Source organism: Watersipora subatra, chromosome 11, assembly GCF_963576615.1.
Source record: "Watersipora subatra chromosome 11, tzWatSuba1.1, whole genome shotgun sequence".
Taxonomy (NCBI): domain Eukaryota; kingdom Metazoa; phylum Bryozoa; class Gymnolaemata; order Cheilostomatida; family Watersiporidae; genus Watersipora; species Watersipora subatra.
The window spans coordinates 44,447,485-44,470,062 of NC_088718.1; the positions used below are offsets into that span (position 1 = coordinate 44,447,485).

Here is a 22,578-nt window from a genome sequence, read left to right on the forward strand (position 1 = left end):
TGGGTGGACATGGAGAAAGTATGTTATACATAATTAATCCGAAAACACGCAACATCAGTGTTGAATTTGCTTTGCCATCGTATTCTATCTTGACTATGTTAAGTTTGAGCACTTTTGCATACACTGTGGAAACCAATTTGAATGTTACTGGTTCAGGTAATCTTGAAAGTGTTAACCTATTGTAAGCAATATTGATATTTACCACTAAAAGTCATTTCTTTATTCTACAAGTCCAGCAAATAAAATACACAACTATCAAAATTCTGAACAATAATATTAATGAAAAAGGTTAAAACAGCTGATGTTACACCTTTACTCGAACGGTCGTCCATGTTCGTTTGCTCAGTCCGTACGGCTTCGAGTTTTGACAGTCAAACGATAGTCATGACAGTCAATAAAAAAGAGCTTTAGAAGATGTTGGAGGAAAATACTCTACATGCAAGAGAAAGACAAGCGCCTCAGTTGGCGGAAAAAAGAGCGCCTAAGCAGGCCCTCGGGAAAGAGAGACTCTACAGGTAGGAGAGAAATAGGCTCCTCAGCAGGTAGAGGGAAGAGCCCTAAGCAGGCTTTTGAAAGAGAGCAATGCAGGCTTTCGAGAAAGAAAAAGCATTGCAGGCCTTCCAGAAAGAAAGAGAGCTCTGCAGGCCTTTGGGAAAAAGAGGCTGAGTCATTGGAGCTGTTCTTTTCTATAGACGTCTAGCATGTGGGAAGGCTAGCTGTCTAGCATATGGGAAAGCTAGCCTGTTGGGAGTAGGTTCAATGCTTCATGTCAGGTGTATGATAATATCTTGTTTGTGTAATTCTCTAGCTGATGTACGTGATGTAGACAGGTATGGTGGAGCTCGTGACTTACTCTTGGTATCTAGGTTATGTCTGACAGAGGAAGTTTTCTAACTATTGAATCTTTCGATGTCTTGGGAATTCTGCCACGTGTACGTATTGTATGGTTATTTTGTGGTCTGGCTTCACTCCATGTTTGTATTTCGTTTTGGTGATATATGTACAACAACCCTAAGCTACATGAAACTATCTGCACTGTTAGATGTTAGCATATTTACGTGTTGTGACTGTTTGTACTGAACCTAATTAGCTGGCCAGCCCTAATTAACTGCAGTTTAAATCTCATAGTGTGAGGATTAGTTCTCCTTTATTGCGCTCCCACATGCCGTTTACTCTAGTGCAAGAGGCACCAAAAGCATGATTTAAAAGAGAAGGATAATTTTTGTATTAATAACATTTTGGGATTATAACTCTTAATTATACCAACTGTAACACTCCCTTTTCGTACTTACATGTACATATTAGATCTTACACTGAAAGCAATAATAGTTATAGCGGTTCACTTGGGTTAGTCTTTGTTTGAATGCCACACACAGAAACATGCAGTGTCAAGCACCCGTTATGAAGCTCAGTTTTGATTCGGAGTGTCTCTCTGTCAAGCCATGCATGAATCTCGCACTAATGTAAGCCAATTAATTTTTCCATCTTTCTGTGGAGGTCCCAACCTCGCCCATCTGATCCCATCAGGTCATCCCTAAGCTGCCATTCTTGCTGATCGATTTTGGATTATTCCTTAAACCATAACTTCCACGAACAACTTTTATCGTATTTACTAGGTAAATCAGACATGCTGATTCCGATTTTGTAATCAAAATAAAGATTAGGCCACTAACGTTCAGAGTAATAAAGGATTTTTTATAGCGTTTTAATATCGGTCTCGAAAACAACACGATCGGCATAACAAGCTTCGCCCATAAATACTTGACGTAACCTGGCTTTTTAGGAACAGAAGTTACGTAAAGATGTTTAGACCGATTTAGAATAATAGAGATGGGTGTTTTAAAATCTATTAATATCTAAATCCAGCTTTAAAAATAATATCAGTCTTTTCTGAAAGGTAGATAAGCTATTCAGCATTGCGTATTTAAAAAGCGCGATAACAACGCTAGCTCGTGATAAAACCGCGCTTTTTGAGCTCCTTTTTCTCGGCGTCCAGCCCATTTAAACGTCATGTAACAAGCTGCGAGCAATTTTAAATAGTTTATATCCCTTTCATAAAAAACTGAAATTATTTTACAGGCTGGATTTAGACAATAATGGGTTTTAAGACACCCATCTCTATTATTTTAAATCGGACTAAACTTTCCTAACTTCCGTTTCTGAAAAAGCTAGGTTTCGTCACATATTTTTGGGCGGAGCTTGTAATGCCGATTGTGTTGTTTTCGAAACGGATATTGAAACGCTTTAAAAAAGCCTAAATGACTTTGAAGGTTAGTGGACTAATCTTTATTTTGAATACAAAATCGGAATCGGCGTGTCTGATTTACCTAGTAAATACAATAAAAGTTGTTCGTGACAGTTATGGTTTAACTCTAGAATTCTTAGATTACTCTACATCTCCTTCTCAAAATTTTACCCAAGTCTTCAAGATGTTGTCTCATCAGTTTGAGGATGTAGATGGCCAGAGAATTGTACAATGGCGTGTAAAGAAGTTGATACTGAAATGCACATCAATCAAAATAAACCGTACATTATTGTATACACATCCAAAATCACTATAGCCTAATACAAAGATCTCAAAGTTTGTTGATTAAATCTAGGTTACAGCTGATTGTGATGCTGACGAATGATAAACTAACAAATCATGCTTGTAAGTTGACATTTGATAATATGTATAAACAGGTGTGATGGACATAGGAGACTGTGCACTTAGTCGAGATCAAAACTGACTCCAAAGCTGTCAGTTAGTTAAGAGATATTAAGTTTAGCATTGGGCTTCATTTCTTCGCTCGTTTAACACTCGGTGTTAGGGCTAAAATAGCAACCGTCTGCAAGCTTGTACTAGTAGAATTTATATTTTTTTTACATTCGCGTATGAATGAACTGGTTAATAACGCCCATATTCCTATCGGCTTGGGTAGATGTGAGATTATGCCATGATCATGTGTCAGCAGATCTTAAATGTGTAGAAAATTCTCTGACAATCTTTAATGTGTGTCAACTCCGGCCAGACTTCATAATAGACAGTTGAAAGATAATTAGTATTTAAGCTTGACAGCTTTTCTTTACTAGAATTTATCCATAGCTGTCATGATTAGATGCATTGAATTATTAATGGCAGTAGGCAATTTCTGAGGTACTTTTCCACTCATCCCTTTAAGCCAATCTTGCTGGAGATTTCCTGCGGATGTCTGTTAACACCAGCTTAGATCTCAGTTGTGTGCTGGATGCTCTAGATAGATATGACTCAAATTTTGTTTTATATCAGAAGATTCATGTATAAGAATGTCATTTATTTTTTAAATTCATAGGTATTTTCAGCCTTTTTCCTTAAATCATTTATTAACAGGGCATTACTACTGCTTGTACCCTGCTTCCTCATTACACAATGGGCTATTTGCCATATTTTGCTTCTTTACACATACCTGATGAGAGATTTGTTTTTTTGACATTGTTCAATGTCGCATGGTTTACTTCAGCAACAAGTAACCTGTGAGTTCAACAACTATTTTTCCCAATGAATATCCAAAAAGAGCTGATTCAACATCTGATACTGCTTTACTGTGTCATAAACTCGGTATGCACTTCTAGTCACTTATTTTTCAAGTACCACTTTCTTCAAGTCCGTTTATTAAGACCCTCACGGCCTTCTGCTAGCTATCACCAGTTGAGATTCTCACAGATTTATCAAACAAACGTTTCATCTAGATGGTTTATGTAGTGAGCTTGCCCAGTTTTTCCAACACTTGCTGTTAGTACATGTACACTTAATCTGCTTACAATAAATGGCCATCCATTTAATTGTCACCCAAAAGTTTTAATCCAATTAATCACATCAAGCGAAGCTGTCATGCAAGTGCCAAGTATTATTGGTACTTTGCCAACAAACATTATGCTTTTTAGCTAAAGCTTTATACAAGCTAATATTATATAGTACTGTCTCATTATAGCTATTAATAATGCTTGTAGCTTTTTACAAAGCTTTTCTATGACCAAACATATAAATACTTGGGTTTTCTGTTATCAAATCAGTTGTCTCTGGAGTGCGCAATAAACCATTTCTCTAATTTAATACTCTATTTAATTGCTTCTGTGCAGAAACATAACAGAAGCTAATTGGCGACAAGGATTTCTCTTTTGAACAGTTACAAAGAGTTTTGTTCAGATTTTATCATTGATAAAATCGATACAAAGAGTTCTAGTTTATTACAAGAGTAACTGTTCAAAATTGCACCACTACAATGGCAGAAGTAGCAGACCTGATCAAGCTAATGCAGAAGCAGCAGGAGGACCAGAGACAACAGCAAGAGGAGCAGAGAAAGCAGCAAGAAGAGCATAGACAACAGCAGCATGAGGAGTTCAAGCAGCAACAAGAGGAATACAGACGTCAGCAAGATGAAAGAATGGAGGAGAATAAGAAACTGATGGAGCTACTACTACAAAACCTACAACGGAAACAAGAAACAGCTGCAACCGCTGTTCCAGCCTTCCCAGGTTTTGACCCAACAGCAGAGCTACTAACAGATTACATAGACAGATTCAACACATTCATTGCAGCAAATTCTATTCATCAAGACAAGATTGCTGGCACTTTTCTCACCAACCAACAGCCTACACTCTACAAGCAGCTTAGTAATATGGCAGCTCAGCTTTCAACACCCAAGCGGATCAACGACCTCAACATGGATGAAATACTGGAATTTCTCAAAGACCAGTATGACCCTAAGCGCTTCATTGTTAGAGAGCGTTACAAGTATTGGAGTGACATGCAGAGGAAACCTGGAGAAACTATTCAAGAGTTAGCTGCCAGAATCCGTCAGGATGCAACTACATGTGCCTTCATAGACATTACAGATCCATTAGATGAGGCTCTCAGAACCAGATTTATCTGCTCTGTAAACAATGAAGCAGTTCTCAAATCTCTCGTCAAGGTCAAGGACAATGAACTCAACTTCAACAAAGCTATACAGGTAGCACAGGAAACAGAAGAAGCAGCTAAAGTTGCCAAAGAGACAGTTTATGGAAACTCGTCTAAAGTCAACAAGGTTGCTCAACAGAAATCAAGATACAAACCAATCCAGAAAAACAACTCTACACCTGACAAGCAGAAGGAAGGAAAGCTATGCTACAGATGTGACCGAACTAACCATACAGCGGATGACTGCAGATTCAAAGCAGCCACCTGCAACTTTTGTTCTAAACAAAGTCACATAGAAAGAGCATGCAAGAAAAAGAAATCATCTGCAGCAGAAAAACCAGTAAAGATGATAGAATGCACATCAACCAAGATGGTGAAACTTGCTGAAAACATCAAACTGGAGGGAGACAACTTCACACTTGAACTGGACACTGGAGCATGTGACAACTTCATCTGTAAATCAATATGGGAGAAGCTAGGAAAGCCAAACCTAAAACCTACTACAGTTAACTACAAATCAGCCTCAGGACATCTCATAGAGACACTTGGCAGATGTGAGCTAACTGCCCAATTGGATGCACAGAAAGAAGTCAGACTACCATTTGTGATTAGTGCTGTACAAGATCTCAACCTACTAGGAAGAACTGCTATACAGCAACTAGGCATCTCTATTGATGACAAGCTACAACAGAACCTTGTATCAACAATCACAGAGAACCAGCCAGATGGGAGGTTACAAATCAAGTGTAAGGAGATGTGCAAAGAATTTTCAGAAATATTCAAAGACGAGCTAGGATGTCTCAAGAACTTTGAACTAGAGATAAACTTCAAACCTTCAACAAAGCCAGTCTTCTGCCGACCCAGACCAGTTCCTATTGCCTTGACAGAAGAGCTCAACCAAGCATACGAAGCAGGTGTAGCTAAAGGCATATGGGAACCAACTCAATTCAACCAGTATGGAACACCAGTTGTACCTGTACGCAAATCTACAACAGGTCAAGCTGCAGGGAAGATCAGAGTATGTGGAGACTACTCCAAGACGATCAATAATCAGCTAGAAACACATAGGAAACCCATCCCACTACCAGAAGATCTAATCAGAAAACTAGGTGGAGGCTATTGCTACACAAAGATTGATTTAGCAGATGCCTACAATCAAATATTGTTGGCACCAGAAAGTCAACGACGACTAGCACTATTAACACACCGAGGAGTACTACTACAGAAGCGGTTGCCCTTTGGCATAAGCTCAGCACCAGGGTATTTTCAAGAAATCATGGAGCAACTGACACAAGACCTCCCAGGAGTAGCAGTATACCTAGATGATATACTAGTGAGTGGAGCCAATGCAGAGAGCCATCTACAAAACTTACGTCGACTTCATCAAAGATTAGAAGAAAGAGGGCTCAGATGTAGAAAAGACGTGCTGTTTTGCTCAACCTACAGTAGAGTATCTGGGACACAAACTCACTTCAAAGGGAATCACTAAAGGAAAGAAGGCAGATGCAGTACAACAGATGCCAGTCCCAACAGACTTAACTCAGCTAAGATCTTTCTTAGGAGCTACACAATTCTACAGCAAGTTCATACCCAATCTGTCACAACTCACAGGACCATTGCACAAACTGACACGCAAAGGAGAGACCTGGAAGTGGGGCACTGAACAAGAAAAGAGCTTCAACAAACTGAAAGATATGCTATCAACTGATAGTGTCTTAGCACACTTCAACCCAGATCTTTACATTGGAATCTCATGTGATGCTTCAGAAACTGGACTGGGAGCTGTACTATTTCATCGTTATCCTGATGGAAGTGAGAGACCAATAGCCAATGTTTCAAAAACACTGACCAGCACACAGAGGAAATATGGACAAATACAAAAAGAAGCTCTCTCAATCATATTTGCTCTAAAGAAGTATCACCAGTACCTGTATGGTCGACGGTTTATCTTGGTAACTGACCACAGACCTCTTCTCACACTTCTAGGACCTACCAAAGGAGTTCCAGCTCTAGCAGCCAACAGACTAGCAAGATGGGCACTGGTACTAAATCAGTATGACTACACCATAGAATACAGATCTACCCAGCATCATCAAAATGCAGATGTCTTCTCAAGACTGCCAGTTGGACCTGATAAAGAGTTTGATGCAAGAGAAGATGAGGATGATGTTGATACAGTATGCACTATTCACACTATTGGACAATCTAGGTGGGTTCCAGCCATTGTTACTAAGAGATATGGAACTCGTAGTCTCAATGTCAAAGTGGTACCAAAGGGACCTACTTGGAGAAGACATGTTGAACAACTCAGACCAAGATACTCAACAGAAGAAGATCAAGACCCTGGAGATAAACCTGATATAACAGAGGAGACAAAACTGCAACTACCAGCCCCTACAACTGTAACAGAGCAACCTCCGTCTAGAAGAAGACCACGCATCCCTCGTCTACCTGATGGAGATGAGTATAGCAGAGACAAACCCCGAAGGTCTAAGAGAACCAGAAAGAACCTTTAGCTTAGTGAGGGGGTGTCATGCAAGTGCCAAGTATTATTGGTACTTTGCCAACAAACATTATGCTTTTTAGCTAAAGCTTTATACAAGCTAATATTATATAGTACTGTCTCATTATAGCTATTAATAATGCTTGTAGCTTTTTACAAAGCTTTTCTATGACCAAACATATAAATACTTGGGTTTTCTGTTATCAAATCAGTTGTCTCTGGAGTGTGCAATAAACCATTTCTCTAATTTAATACTCTATTTAATTGCTTCTGTGCAGAAACATAACAGAAGCGTTATTAATTTAAAATTAATAAACTGCAAGACGTAATACTGAAAACAATGTGTTCAATGATGCAACAAAATTCAGAAAAACCAAACAGAATTACAAGGTAATCAGTCATACGTACATGTAAGCACTCTACATAATCTAGAGCATATAGCCAACTTGCTATTTGCTCTGAAAAAATTTAAAACATGCTATAAGCATGGCTAAACATAATAGCAGCTTTGTAAACTATACATCGTTGAAATATGCTTGTTCATATAGTTCTTGCTGTCTAGTTAAAGATCTCTCAGCCATGAATACAAATGAAGAGGAATATTCACTTGACCAGGATGAAAAGCAATTCGCTTTTGTAAGATCCAATCTCTAGCGGGAAAAAAGCTTTTCCACTCTACAACCGAGGCTGCAGGAAGGGAAATGTAATTTTCTGCTTGTTTTGAAACAATAGATCCCTTTATTAAATTGTACACCAGAAACTTGATTCCTTGAAAAGGATTTATTGAGGTATCGGGGTCAGCAGGTATGACACAACACAGATTCAGTTCACATGATATACTATCAGCATTAGTCACAAAAGGAGCTCAACACGCAGACTGCCACCAGAACGAATCTGCCAACCAGACCCACACAAAACTGCCACTAGAACGAATCATTTTTTTGACGATTTGATGCCATTTGAGTTCAATTCTTTCATCACACTTTTTCCGCACTGCCACAATTGATTGTTCTCATAGATTTAGTTTTTTAAACGATTATCAAGGGCAGTGACAACATGGAAAAGGATGTTGTCAGACAGCTTATTCACACGACTGAGAAAGTCACTACAAGCATTTTCTTTTAATTTTCTCATGTATCCTGGATCATCATCATTACTCTGCATTTCTTTAAAAAGACAAGAATAACCAAGGCAATAGAGTTAGCAAAATAGTACTCCTTGCCAAACAACTTTGAATCTCACTTACATCGGGCTAGTCGTTCACTGAATGCTTCAAGTTTGGAGCATCTCGATCTGCTGACTGGGTTGAGATTGTGTGTTGCATTGCAACAGATTTGCCACCTCAGCTTCTCTCACTAGATGTTCTGTCATAGAGATCTATGATCTTTAACTATGATAGAACAGCTAGTGCGAGAAGCTGTTCACTTGGTTTCATCAGGTGGTGCAACAGTCGCATCACCCGGTGCAAATCTCATCACCTGCTGCAACAGTCTCATCACCTAGTGCAACAGTCCCATCACCGGGTGCAACAATCTCATCACCCGGTGCAAGTCTCATTACTTGGTGCAGTAGTCTCATCACCCAGTGCAACAGTCTCATCACCTGGCGCAACAGTCTCATCACCTGGTGCAACAGTCTCATTACCCGGTGCAACAGTCTCCTAACCCGGTGCAACAGTCTCATTTCCCGGTGCCACAGACTCATCACCTGGCGCAAAAATCTCATCACCCGGTGCCATCTTCAGCAACTGTTAAGCCTGCATCTTTTGGTACAGCTACTGGTCTCATGTCAGGGGCTATCCATAGACACAATGCTTTAATTTTATTTTAGTAATGCATACTAATTATTCTTTCCTGGCTGAAAGAACCGTCGAATATAGTCTATTTTCCACCAATAAAGGTGTGACGGTGATACTGGCAGTCAATCAATAGATGCTGTTGTTGTCAGTCAAGAAAGATGCAGCCTTAGCAGCGTCACAATCATCTTTGTGCTTCCATCTTTTGCTGTTTACGCGAATGAAAAGATGACTGATTTAAAAAATATAGTTTATAGTTGTAGTGGAGGGATGATACTTTACTGTTTATATAAACTGTGCAACCTACTAAGACTCATTCATTTTGTTCCGGGATAAGCAATCCATTCACTAATGGCTTATTTCACATGGCGACCAAATGGAAACACTTTCAAACTTGAGTGGTTTGGTTTTTATTGAAACTTCTTTTTTTATTTCAAGCAAATTAAATTTAATATAATAGAAAAAAATTGTTAATTATATTAGACTAACTTTGGCCAATTTTTGTTCTAAAAAATTAATCTGAAATTAATTGACTGTCTTTGTTCGTTAACCAATACGACCAAATTACAGCTCTAATTTAGATGCATTTGGTTTCCACAAGGAAGCTGCTTATTGATGGCTTGCTGGATTAGAGGGATCTGTGTTTATGCAACACGAGGGCAGGCGAGCTGGGCAGATCACATCAGATGGTGAAGTCAAAATAGAGTTGTTTGTTAAATACGAATAGAGACAAAAGCACATTAAGCTACGTGGAGATGTTGGCTTAAACTCAAAATCTATTCATTTGTTTCATTTTTTTTGTAATAAAACGTTCAAACCTTGACTGGCTGGCCTGCTTATTATCAAAACATAACTATTTTTTTCTTATGTTGCTACACAATTTCTGTTTTATTAAAGCAGCTTGTTTATATAAAAACTCGGCTTATCAAAAGTTCTTTTAGTTTTTTAAATGAGAATTGGAATCTTTTTGCTGTCTTGATAGAAATGGTTATTTTCACCATTTCATTTTATTAGTAACTGTTAAATAATTGTTGATTGTTGTAGTTTGCAAACATAAACTTAATTATGATATACAGTCAAACATGGATAACTCGCCCACGGATAGCTCGAACACATGGTTAATTCGAACGGTTTTTTTGGTCCTTTCCCATGTAATGATAAATTGCTATAGATAACTCGAACTCAACACAGTTAACTCGAACTGTTTTTTGCCCAATGTCTACCGAAACGGTTGTTATCGCTTTAGAAAATCACTTTATTCTAAGCCATAGAAGTAAACCTCAACTTTTCGTAATTCATAAGCGTCGTTATTACCACTATCAGCAAAATATTTTTGTCAACGACTTTTCTAAAGGTTTGGTGAAATTTGATTTATACCAAACATCCGCTTAGCGATTGCCCTTCGGAAGCAAGGTAAAGTGAGGTAATCTTTGCATAAACTTCAAGAAAAATCAGCAAAATTGGTCGTGGGTAGAATGCTCAAAAGAAAAAGATGTCTTTTCTTTTGAGCATTTCAACAACGATCAAGTTTTGCCAATGTCAATCTAAAAAACGTCCTGGCAATAACATCACCTCAAACAACAAACCAATCTCAAGTGATAAAAAAATCTCTATACTTTTTGATAAAAACGTTTTAAACTTTACATTAGAAGCATTTAATTTGAAACAAGCCATTTGTGCTTATGATTTATATTATAGTTTGTATATGTACATGTATCTACTAATAAATAAGTAAATACATGGACTTGTGATAGTGCTCTGATAACTTGAACGCTCTGATAATTTGAACACTTTCGCTCGGTCCCGTGAAGTTCGAGTTATCCATGTTTGACTGTAGTTTGTTTCAGCAGATCCACAAAAACAGCCTAGCCTGAAGTGGTCTTACCAAAGATCATTGCTTGCTATTCAGTCGTTTTGTCATATTCTGTTTGACTAAAAGTTTTCACTCGCTTTGTAATGTTTACAGCATGTTTGATGCCAGGATTAAAAGGGTTTAAATGTTCTCTGGTTGGACTAGTATTAGTGTTATTAAATAGATTCAGTCTGGTCTGCAAAACACTTAATTTGAATGGCTTATGTTTAACATACTTTTTAAGATAGGAAACAGTATTGATAATGCAATTCATATGATCTTTCCTTAGAAATGTAGGTCTACCACTTTCTGTGAAGTTTGGACCATCGAAGTATGGGGTCTGGCCAAAGCTCAGATATACAAGAGGATCAATTCGACGAATTGTTATTTGAAAGAGGAGACGATTCTCTGGCGGTTCAAGTGCATTCAGCTGAACTGGAAAATGAGATCGTTACGGTTTTCACGTACACTTCGGACAGGGACCATAGACCTGTCGCTATAAATACAATGCAGGTATATTACAGGTATATCTTTGTACTCTAGATACATGGTAGCCACTTGTTACAAGACATACAGAGTTTTGTAAAGCTCTCAGTTACTAACATACTTCTTTATATCTTACACCTACAGTCGCATAAAGTTCTGCGGCACCCTAACATCCTTAAACTTGTGACCTGCACTGAGCCGGCCCACACCTGCCATGTGGTTACAGAGCCAGCGACTCCTCTCTCTGTCTGCCTAGAGTATGTTAACAGGTGGGAAATAACCGTTGGCTTGGTCAAGATTCTTCAAGTTCTCGACTTCCTCCATAAGACGGTAACGTATACATTAAATCATTGTATGTATGTCTCTCTGTTCCTTGAACACAATGCTACATATCTGCTGTAACATGGTTTCATATCTGTACCCTGAAAGGTACAGCTACTGCTACAAAGTTTTGCAGTTTTCTGAACCATTTCATAGTTTTAAACGGCACATGCCCAAGAAGTCTTGAATTTACAGTAAATCATGACTTGTGCCAACAATTGTGAGCATCCCGTTGACATATATATGGCAAAGCCACACTAGTACCAGACAGCGCTTCATTGTTAAGGACACCCTTTTTATTTACTAGTATTTTATGGCACGAGATCGTTCCTATTTACTTATCATCATTCTTATTTACACACAAATATTTGCCTCGACATACAAAGCATATGTCTAACATACAAGTGAAGTTTCTCCTGCAATTGTTAACCAGTGCATATATATAAATGCCTTTTTCTTTTATATTGTTTTACTCTACAGTTTATATGCAGTGCTCAAATCATATTAATCAGTTCTTCATACATGTAAATTTCAGTTTTAGTATTAAAATCATGAGTTTTAAGAAGACTAGGATGAGTGTTAGTAGTGGTGATGAAAAGAAGACTAGGGTGAGTGTTAGTAGTGGTGATGAAAGGAAGACTAGGGTGAGTGTTAGTAGTGGTGATGAAAGGAAGACTAGGATGAGTGTTAGTAGAGGTGATGAAAGGAGGACTAGGGTGAGTGTTAGTAGTGGTGATGAAAGGAAGACTAGGGTGAGTGTTAGTAGTGGTGATGAAAGGAAGACTAGGATGAGTGTTAGTAGTGGTGATGAAAGGAAGACTAGGGTGAGTGTTGGTAGTGGTGATGAAAGGAGGACTAGGGTGAGTGTTAGTAGTGGTGATGAAAGGAAGACTAGGATGAGTGTTAGTAGTGGAGATGAAAGGAAGACTAGGGTGAGTGTTAGTAGTGGAGATGAAAGGAAGACTAGGGTGAGTGTTAGTAGTGGTGATGAAAGGAAGACTAGGGTGAGTGTTAGTAGTGGTGATGAAAGGAAGACTAGGGTGAGTGTTAGTAGTGGTGATGAAAGGAAGACTAGGGTGAGTGTTAGTAGTGGTGATGAAAGGAAGACTAGGATGAGTGTTAGTAGTGGTGATGAAAGGAAGACTAGGGTGAGTGTTGGTAGTGGTGATGAAAGGAGGACTAGGGTGAGTGTTAGTAGTGGTGATGAAAGGAAGACTAGGATGAGTGTTAGTAGTGGTGATGAAAGGAAGACTAGGATGAGTGTTAGTAGTGGTGATGAAAGGAAGACTAGGATGAGTGTTAGTAGTGGTGATGAAAGGAGGACTAGGGTGAGTGTTAGTAGTGGTGATGAAAGGAAGACTAGGATGAGTGTTAGTAGTGGTGATGAAAGGAAGACTAGGATGAGTGTTAGTAGTGGTGATGAAAGGAAGACTAGGGTGAGTGTTAGTAGTGGTGATGAAAGGAAGACTAGGATGAGTGTTAGTAGTGGTGAGGAAAGGAGGACTAGGGTGAGTGTTAGTAGTGGTGATGAAAAAAAGACTAGGGTGAGTGTTAGTAGTGGTGATGAAAGGAAGACTAGGATGAGTGTTAGTAGTGGTGATGAAAGGAAGACTAGGGTGAGTGTTGGTAGTGGTGATGAAAGGAGGACTAGGGTGAGTGTTAGTAGTGGTGATGAAAGGAAGACTAGGGTGAGTGTTAGTAGTGGTGATGAAAGGAAGACTAGGATGAGTGTTAGTAGTGGTGATGAAAGGAAGACTAGGGTGAGTGTTAGTAGTGGTGATGAAAGGAGGGCTAGGGTGAGTGTTAGTAGTGGTGATGAAAGGAGGACTAGGGTGAGTGTTAGTAGTGATGATGAAAAGAAGACTAGGATGAGTGTTAGTAGTGGTGATGAAAGGAGGACTAGGGTGAGTGTTAGTAGTGGTGATGAAAGGAAGACTAGGATGAGTGTTAGTAGTGGTGATGAAAGGAGGACTAGGGTGAGTGTTAGTAGTGGTGATGAAAGGAGCACTAGGGTGAGTGTTAGTAGTGGTGATGAAAGGAAGACTAGAGTGAGTGTTAGTAGTGGTGATGAAAGGAAGACTAGGGTGAGTGTTAGTAGTGGTGATGAAAGGAAGACTAGGATGAGTGTTAGTAGTGGTGATGAAAGGAAGACTAGGATGAGTGTTAGTAGTGGTGATGAAAGGAGGACTAGGGTGAGTGTTAGTAGTGGAGATGAAAGGAAGACTAGGGTGAGTGTTAGTAGTGGTGATGAAAGGAAGACTAGGGTGAGTGTTAGTAGTGGTGATGAAAGGAAGACTAGGATGAGTGTTAGTAGTGGTGATGAAAGGAAGACTAGGGTGAGTGTTGGTAGTGGTGATGAAAGGAGGACTAGGGTGAGTGTTAGTAGTGGTGATGAAAGGAAGACTAGGGTGAGTGTTGGTAGTGTTGATGAAAGGAAGACTAGGGTGAGTGTTGGTAGTGGTGATGAAAGGAGGACTAGGGTGACTGTTAGTAGTGGTGATGAAAGGAAGACTAGGATGAGTGTTAGTAGTGGTGATGAAAGGAAGACTAGGATGAGTGTTAGTAGTGGTGATGAAAGGAAGACTAGGATGAGTGTTAGTAGTGGTGATGAAAGGAGGACTAGGGTGAGTGTTAGTAGTGGAGATGAAAGGAAGACTAGGGTGAGTGTTAGTAGTGGTGATGAAAGGAAGACTAGGATGAGTGTTAGTAGTGGTGATGAAAGAAAGACTAGGATGAGTGTTAGTAGTGGTGATGAAAGAAAGACTAGGATGAGTGTTAGTAGTGGTGATGAAAGGAAGACTAGAGTGAGTGTTAGTAGTGGTGATGAAAGGAAGACTAGGATGAGTGTTAGTAGTGTTGATGAAAGGAGCACTAGGGTGAGTGTTAGTAGTGGTGATGAAAGGAAGACTAGGATGAGTGTTAGTAGTGGTGATGAAAGGAAGATTAGGATGAGTGTTAGTAGTGGTGATGAAAGAAAGACTAGGATGAGTGTTAGTAGTGGTGATGAAAGGAAGACTAGAGTGAGTGTTAGTAGTGGTGATGAAAGGAAGACTAGGGTGAGTGTTGGTAGTGGTGATGAAAGGAGGACTAGGGTGAGTGTTAGTAGTGGTGATGAAAGAAAGACTAGGATGAGTGTTAGTAGTGGCGATGAAAGGAAGACTAGGATGAGTGTTAGTAGTGGTGATGAAAGAAAGACTAGGATGAGTGTTAGTAGTGGTGATGAAAGGAAGACTAGAGTGAGTGTTAGTAGTGGTGATGAAAGGAAGACTAGGGTGAGTGTTAGTAGTGGTGATGAAAGGAAGACTAGGGTGAGTGTTAGTAGTGGTGATGAAAGGAAGACTAGGGTGAGTGTTAGTAGTGGTGATGAAAGGAAGACTATGGTGAGTGGTAGTAGTGGTGATGAAAGGAAGAAAACAATGTTTTCTTCATATTGAAGCAACAAGTAATGGAAACATTTTTTCAAATCAGATTATTTAAAAGCTCTCCTAAACCATTTAGTTGTTATCAGATGGAAGACAATGAAATTGATTTGAACAAAAATGGCTGATCCTAGTGAAAGTGGAAAAACTAGCCATGATAATATGCATTACTAGCAGAATGTCACGGGTAATAAAATAATAACCAAAGGAAGTGAGGAAGCACCTGGTGAATTAGTAGTCTAAATCTTTACTTAAACAATAGCCATGTTTGAAGCCAGTTTAATAATTGTTCCCTTAAAGTACTGTAACGATTATTGAGCCGTTTGATTATTAGTTGCATGCTTGATTACATGATGAGATGCATGCTTAATGATGCATGGGGCTAGTTAAAAACCCCAAGCACTTAGCATGGGTATTTTAACCAATGTAGTGAATGTCATCACAAACATTCATCACTACAGTGAGTAGGACATACAGTTTAGTGTATTAGTCATTGGTCTGCAAACCTGGGGGTTCTGAGATCAAACTGAAGCGGAGTGGATTTTTTGTGCTTTAAGCTTTATCGCTGTAACTGGATACACGGACAACAGACCAAGATAAGACAAACATCGGGATGTATATCTATAGATAAATTCCACTTTTTCATTGTGTGCCTCTGTCTGTTTGTCGGTTTTTGGCCGACTTTCTCCAAACTTCACAAGTATAAGCTCTGCCTTCCGCCAGGTCCCTTAAAATATTTAGTTGCAGAACTCCATCTGGGTCCTGAGAACCAGCCTCCTGCAAACTATCTGGTTAAAATAAAGAGAAATCCTTGGCATTGCTGTGATTACTGCTAGGTCAAGGTCAAGTGAAAATGTAAAACATTCAAGTATAAAAAAGGAATGTATAAATTTTTTAAAGTTTACAGTCTTGAGATAAACTATCTTGAGATTTCTGTCTTCACACCGTCTGTTTCCTGTATATCGCCAGTCTTCAACATGAATGTGAAGTGGGTATTACTCAATACTTCGCAATTCATTACTTATTTGTTGGTTTTATACGTAAAATTTCAGTATTATAACATTTTTGTACATAGTTCATCTTATGGCTCATTTATTTCAATGTTAAATACTATGATTAAATTGTTAAGCTGTCAATTGAGTTAAATAATAAAAATTTATTTTTCTAAAAAAAATGTCAACATATAAAGCAAAAGTTGGAACAGATTAACATGGCACATCAAGGTGTGGCTGTGTTATAATCACAAGTGTCCGCTATTGCCTGTTTTTATACACACATTCATTTCACATTAATGGGTATATTCATAGGATTGCTGCAATGTTGTGACACTTGACAGCAGGAGCTATTATTACAAGTGTGTGTTAACAGGCAGGCTTCAGCCACAACAACATAAGTTTGGAGTCGATATACGTAACGCCAGATGGCAGTTGGAAGCTCGCTAGACTTGATTGCGCCAGGAAGCAGGCTGCCAATACTTCCGATTATATATCTCTCATTCATGTTCTGCGCGACTCCAACATCTACACAGGCCAGAGGAGCACCAAGGTAGATATAACTTGTCAGCTTTTGTTATAATATGCCAGATTATAACTTGACTCTTTTGTTATATAATATGCCGATATAACTTGTCAGCTTTTGTTATATAATATGCCGATATAACTTGACTCTTTTGCTACCAGATTAATTTATTTACCAAACACAATTTAGTTATATTAAATTATTTGTTTACGTGACTAATTATTCAATAAAATCTAATATTTGACATATAACTTTTGAACCATAAGAAAATGTTTGACACCAAATTAATCAGCATAAAATTTTACACCAGCTGATGCTATAAAAATGCCATAAATGTATTGCAGAATTTGCTTGGATACCTTTTGCCGTGTTCGCTACAACCATGAGCGTTTCAGAGCCGGACGAGTTATCAATATTATTACAGTCTGCGGCATTATTATTATTACTGCTAAAAATTAAATAGTCGGTCTCAGTAGTACTATTGTTCAATACATAATCATCAGAAGTCCATTGATCTACAATTAGGGAACTTCCTTAGCTGTAAAGACTGATACAACTGATCATTGCGGAGGAGTAATTGCAACAAAAACATTTTCGCAAAGCAAAACTAAGCTTGCGATTGGTTGGAAACATATTTTCTTTTGACTTAGCGGATGATTGTTTCCTTTCATTTAAGTCCAGTTACGGTTGGATAATTAACTACTCACTAATCAGAAACGTTTTGTACAAAGATAAGTAAAGCTACATCCAGCTCATGGTCATACGCTAAGACTGTGCTGAGCTGTACTACACGCTTGGCAGTACACGCTTGGCAGTACGCAGAGAGTTGAACGCCATGACTACCCAGTTCTGCAATAGCCTGTTTTCAGATATCGGCTAATATGAGATTTGGAAACTTTTAACGAAATATTTTGCTGTACGAGTTCCTAGTTTTCAATCATTAATGGATATAAAGTTTCTGAAGAGCTTTTGTTTCATATCCTAGTGAATTATAAAATCCTAATTTCAATGGAACTTTCATAATATCATACTTAACAATGTTTATAGATGAAATTACACAAAACCTTAATAGATTTATCAGAAAGTAACAGTATTTTCTATTATTTGTGATTTTTTATGATGTTTGAGGTGATCTGACTGCCAGGAAGTTTCAAGATTAAAATCGCCATAACTTAAAACTCTAGTTGTCATAGTTTGAATATCTGTTTTTATAAGGGCACAGGTGTATATATTATAAGATATTGTAACATTTGAGGTCTGTTTTATGCCAATTCTTGAACCTTCAGTTTCTTTGCCTTCCTTGGAAATGAGGCTGTATAAACATTGTCATGCAGAGCTCAAGATGTAGCTGGCCGAAAGCACAATTGTAAACATCGCAGCGTAAGTTTTTTTGAAGCTGTAAAAGATTGTAGTTTAGCGTGTATATATAAAAAACAAGCAAAATAATTTCACAACAAATGTTATGGCAAGACCTTGACACAGCCGCAACATTGATTTCAAATACCTCCAAGGTTGTAAAGTGAGGCTGGTCGATGTAGGAGTGGCTTAAGAAGGCAATGGAGGCGTTAGTGTGCCCCAAATTAGTAACAAACTGTTTATGACTACATTACTGCCACCTTAATTGATTTTTTCTGTCCTGTAAGTTTTTTTCAATACATGAAGGGTATGTGGTCATTGGCCACCATTAAATGTTTATAAATAAAGTGGAGTAGGGGGACATAAATCTCTGCTAGATCATGTTCGAGTAATCAAACGCAAGATAAAAACTTGTCTAAATGTCTGTTTTTTATCGCTAAGACGTAGTTGTTACTCACTGGTTGATGCTAACATTTGTACTGAATGAGACGCTTTTATCAAACCTTTTGATGTTAGAAGGCATTCTAATATTCTGCAAAAATGCATGTGGCTTTTGTTTGCAGCAGACACTTCCACCATCTCACTGTCGTGACATCAATGGGCTTGGGAGGGTATGTGAGGTTCTCCTCGATCACCTCGGAGATTTCGGTGAGCTTTTTTGTTTCTTTCAGCAATATTTTTTGTCTTCAGTGACAAAAATTGTGTGATTCACTTATAACTTCATGCATTATGAGTTTGTTTGCTTGCTTACTTTACTCTGTTATGCAAGAGTTCATCTGATACAACTCTACTCTGTTGTATAAGAGGTCATCTGATACAACTCTACTCTGTTGTATAAGAGGTCATCTGATACAACTCTACTCTGTTGTATAAGAGGTCATCTGATATAACTCTACTCTGTTGTATAAGAGGTCATCTGATACAACTCTACTCTGTTGTATAAGAGGTCATCTGATATAACTCTACTCTGTTGTATAAGAAGTCATCTGATACAACTTTACTCTGTTGTATAAGAGGTCATCTGATACAATTCTACTCTGTTGTATAAGAAGTCATCTGATACAACTCTACTCTGTTGTATAAGAGGTCATCTGATACAACTCTACTCTGTTGTATAAGAGGTCATCTGATACAACTCTACTCTGTTGTATAAGAGATCATCTGATACAACTCTACTCTGTTGTATAAGAGGTCATCTGATATAACTTTTCTCTGTTGTATAAGAGGTCATCTGATACAACTCTACTCTGTTGTATAAGAGGTCATCTGATATAACTCTACTCTGTTGTATAAGAGGTCATCTGATACAACTCTACTCTGTTGTATAAGAGGTCATCTGATATAACTCTACTCTGTTGTATAAGAAGTCATCTGATACAACTTTACTCTGTTGTATAAGAGGTCATCTGATACAATTCTACTCTGTTGTGTAAGAAGTCATCTGATACAACTCTACTCTGTTGTATAAGAGGTCATCTGATACAACTCTACTCTGTTGTATAAGAGGTCATCTGATACAACTCTACTCTGTTGTATAAGAGATCATCTGATACAACTCTACTCTGTTGTATAAGAGGTCATCTGATATAACTTTTCTCTGTTGTATAAGAGGTCATCTGATACAACTCTACTCTGTTGTATAAGAGGTCATCTGATATAACTCTACTCTGTTGTATAAGAGGTCATCTGATACAACTCTACTCTGTTGTATAAGAGGTCATCTGATATAACTCTACTCTGTTGTATAAGAAGTCATCTGATACAACTTTACTCTGTTGTATAAGAGGTCATCTGATACAATTCTACTCTGTTGTATAAGAAGTCATCTGATACAACTCTACTCTGTTGTATAAGAGGTCATCTGATACAACTCTACTCTGTTGTATAAGAGGTCATCTGATACAACTCTACTCTGTTGTATAAGAGATCATCTGATACAACTCTACTCTGTTGTATAAGAGGTCATCTGATATAACTTTTCTCTGTTGTATAAGAGGTCATCTGATACAACTCTACTCTGTTGTATAACAGGTCATCTGATACAACTCTACTCTGTTGTATAAGAAGTCATCTGATACAACTCTACTCTGTTGTATAAGAGGTCATCTGATACAACTCTACTCTGTTGTATAAGAGGTCATCTGATATACATTCAACTCTACTCTGTTATACAAAAGTAGCACTATAGAACAGAGCTCAAATGTGTTACTCACATGACCAGGAGTTGTGTACACATTTAAAGAGCCTAATACCGAGCATCCAGTAGGCTATGATAAATTTAAAAGCTAGATATATTGGAAAAATGGTAATAATAGATGTGTAAAATTTGTATCCTTTTATAGTTTAGGTTGTAGGAATAATCATAGTCTTCAACTACATGTATATTGCTTGCTATAAGTGACTGGAGAGGATAAATCAGTTCGGTTGTTTCTGTAGAGGAAGACTTATTGACACAGTTCACTGACATAATAGATGCCATGCAGTCTACTGACCCTAGCCAAGTGCCAACAGCTGCTGAGGTTATTGCCCAGCCTCTACTTTCAAATCCTCTTGTAACTACTCTCCAGTTTATTGAAGACATCGCTGTCAAGACCACCAAGGAGAGAACTAAATTCTTTAGGTACAGTTTCTCTTTCTTCACTTTTATAGATATTAACCTGCTAGAGTTACGCTTGAGCTATATGTACTAGAATATATACCATACCTATCATCATGTTAGGGTTATACTAGGGCTATGTGTACTAGAATATATACTATCATAATGTTAGGGTTGTACTAGGGCTATATGTACTAGAATATATACTATCATCATGTTAGGGTTATACTAGGGCTATGTGTACTAGAATATATACTATCATCATGTTAGGGTTATACTAAGGCTATATGTACTAGAATATATACCATACCTATCATCATGCTAGGGTTGTACTAGGGCTATATGTACTAGAATATATATCATACCTATCATCATGTTAGGGTTGTACTAGGGCTATGTGTACTAGAGTATACACTATCATAATGCTAGGGTTGTACTAGGGCTATATGTACTAGAATATATACTATCATAATGTTAGGGTTGTACTAAGGCTATATGTACTAGAATATATACTATCATAATGTTAGGGTTGTACTAAGGCTATATGTACTAGAATATATACTATCATAATGTTAGGGTTGTACTAGGGCTATATGTACTAGAATATATACTATCATCATGTTAGGGTTGTACTAGGGCTATATGTACTAGAATATATACTATCATAATGTTAGGGTTGTACTAGGGCTATATGTACTAGAATATATACTATCATCATGTTAGGGTTATGTCTATTGGAATATTTACACACAAAGCTGTGACAAACCATAGAATAGTTATATGTAATTAGCTACCCACAGCAGATGAACTTTTATTTGATAACAGGTTGATATAAGGTGGGGGTGTAAGGTAGCGATGAGATATCAGTTAGGCGATTGAGTCATTAACAATAGAATCTCTCCAATGCTTTCAGGGCGAATAGATCCTTCTTGAGCTCAGCTCTGTTCTTAATCGGATTAATTAATCTTATTCCTTTTTTTACTCTTATCATTTAAGTTTGCAGTCAACACTGAGTGTCGGACAAAATGTTTGTGGCACACAATCAGCAATGCATGGTTCTTCTGCTTTTGACTTGAATAACTTTCAAGTTTTACAAATTAATTCCTAAAACTATATATATTCTGATTCCTTATATTAGTAATAATTTAGTGTGGTTAATTTTATCATGTTTGATCAAGTTTGACTCCATTTAAGGGAGCATATCTACAAGTATCACCAATTGTTGCACTTGTAATAAAAAACATGTGAATAAAACTCCCTAATGGTATTTGTTCTAGCGATTTGAACAACTTTTTGTAATATGGTGTCCCTGCAAATAGTCGTTGGGTCAAGGAAATTTGTTTTAGTATTTGGTAGGCTCATTATCCAGCGAGTAACTTTGGTAATCCTCTTAGCATTTGAGTTATAAGAAAACTGCTCTCTAAATGGAGAGGAGATTAAATTTTTGAAAGCTAGATTAGTTTGGGTTGCTCAGAGTCTAAGCATCCTATTGATATATAAATATACATAGTATTTGAATGGGAGACAACAAATATATTGAGATAACAAATGTGGTCTGATTTTGCCTTTTAAACAGTTGCGTCTAAACTAGTTTGCCGTCACTGTATCTGTACGTCTAACCAGACTAGCAGAAAACTATTGCCTGTTTCCTTTTATAGCTCACTGGTAGGGCGCCTCAGAGAGCTCCCCGAGGAAGTCATAGCAAAGGTCTTAGTCAAGCCTCTGCTTAAACGGTTTGTAGTGGAAAATGAGGAGGCGTGCGCATATGTTATTCCCGTCCTGCTCACCCCCAAGCTCTCCGGTATGTTCGCTCA

General features: G+C 37.9%; 1 protein-coding gene across 3 annotated transcripts in view; it reads left to right on the top strand.

The window, feature by feature from the left end:
* The first annotated feature begins 836 nt into the window (after window positions 1–836).
* The window catches only part of LOC137408172 (protein-associating with the carboxyl-terminal domain of ezrin-like), a 41,431-nt gene continuing 19,689 nt past the window's right edge, over window positions 837–22,578 (top strand). For 2 of the 3 annotated variants that reach the window (XM_068094571.1, XM_068094573.1), the window contains exons 1-7: window positions 913–932; window positions 11,358–11,581; window positions 11,699–11,884; window positions 16,663–16,839; window positions 18,732–18,816; window positions 20,605–20,788; window positions 22,423–22,565. In XM_068094571.1, the coding sequence (XP_067950672.1) occupies window positions 11,402–11,581; window positions 11,699–11,884; window positions 16,663–16,839; window positions 18,732–18,816; window positions 20,605–20,788; window positions 22,423–22,565 (955 nt within the window). In that variant the 5' untranslated portion in view covers window positions 913–932; window positions 11,358–11,401. Of the gene's footprint in view, window positions 933–11,357; window positions 11,582–11,698; window positions 11,885–16,662; window positions 16,840–18,731; window positions 18,817–20,604; window positions 20,789–22,422; window positions 22,566–22,578 lie in introns of all 3 variants that reach the window. The other variant, XM_068094572.1, reaches the window with a different exon arrangement.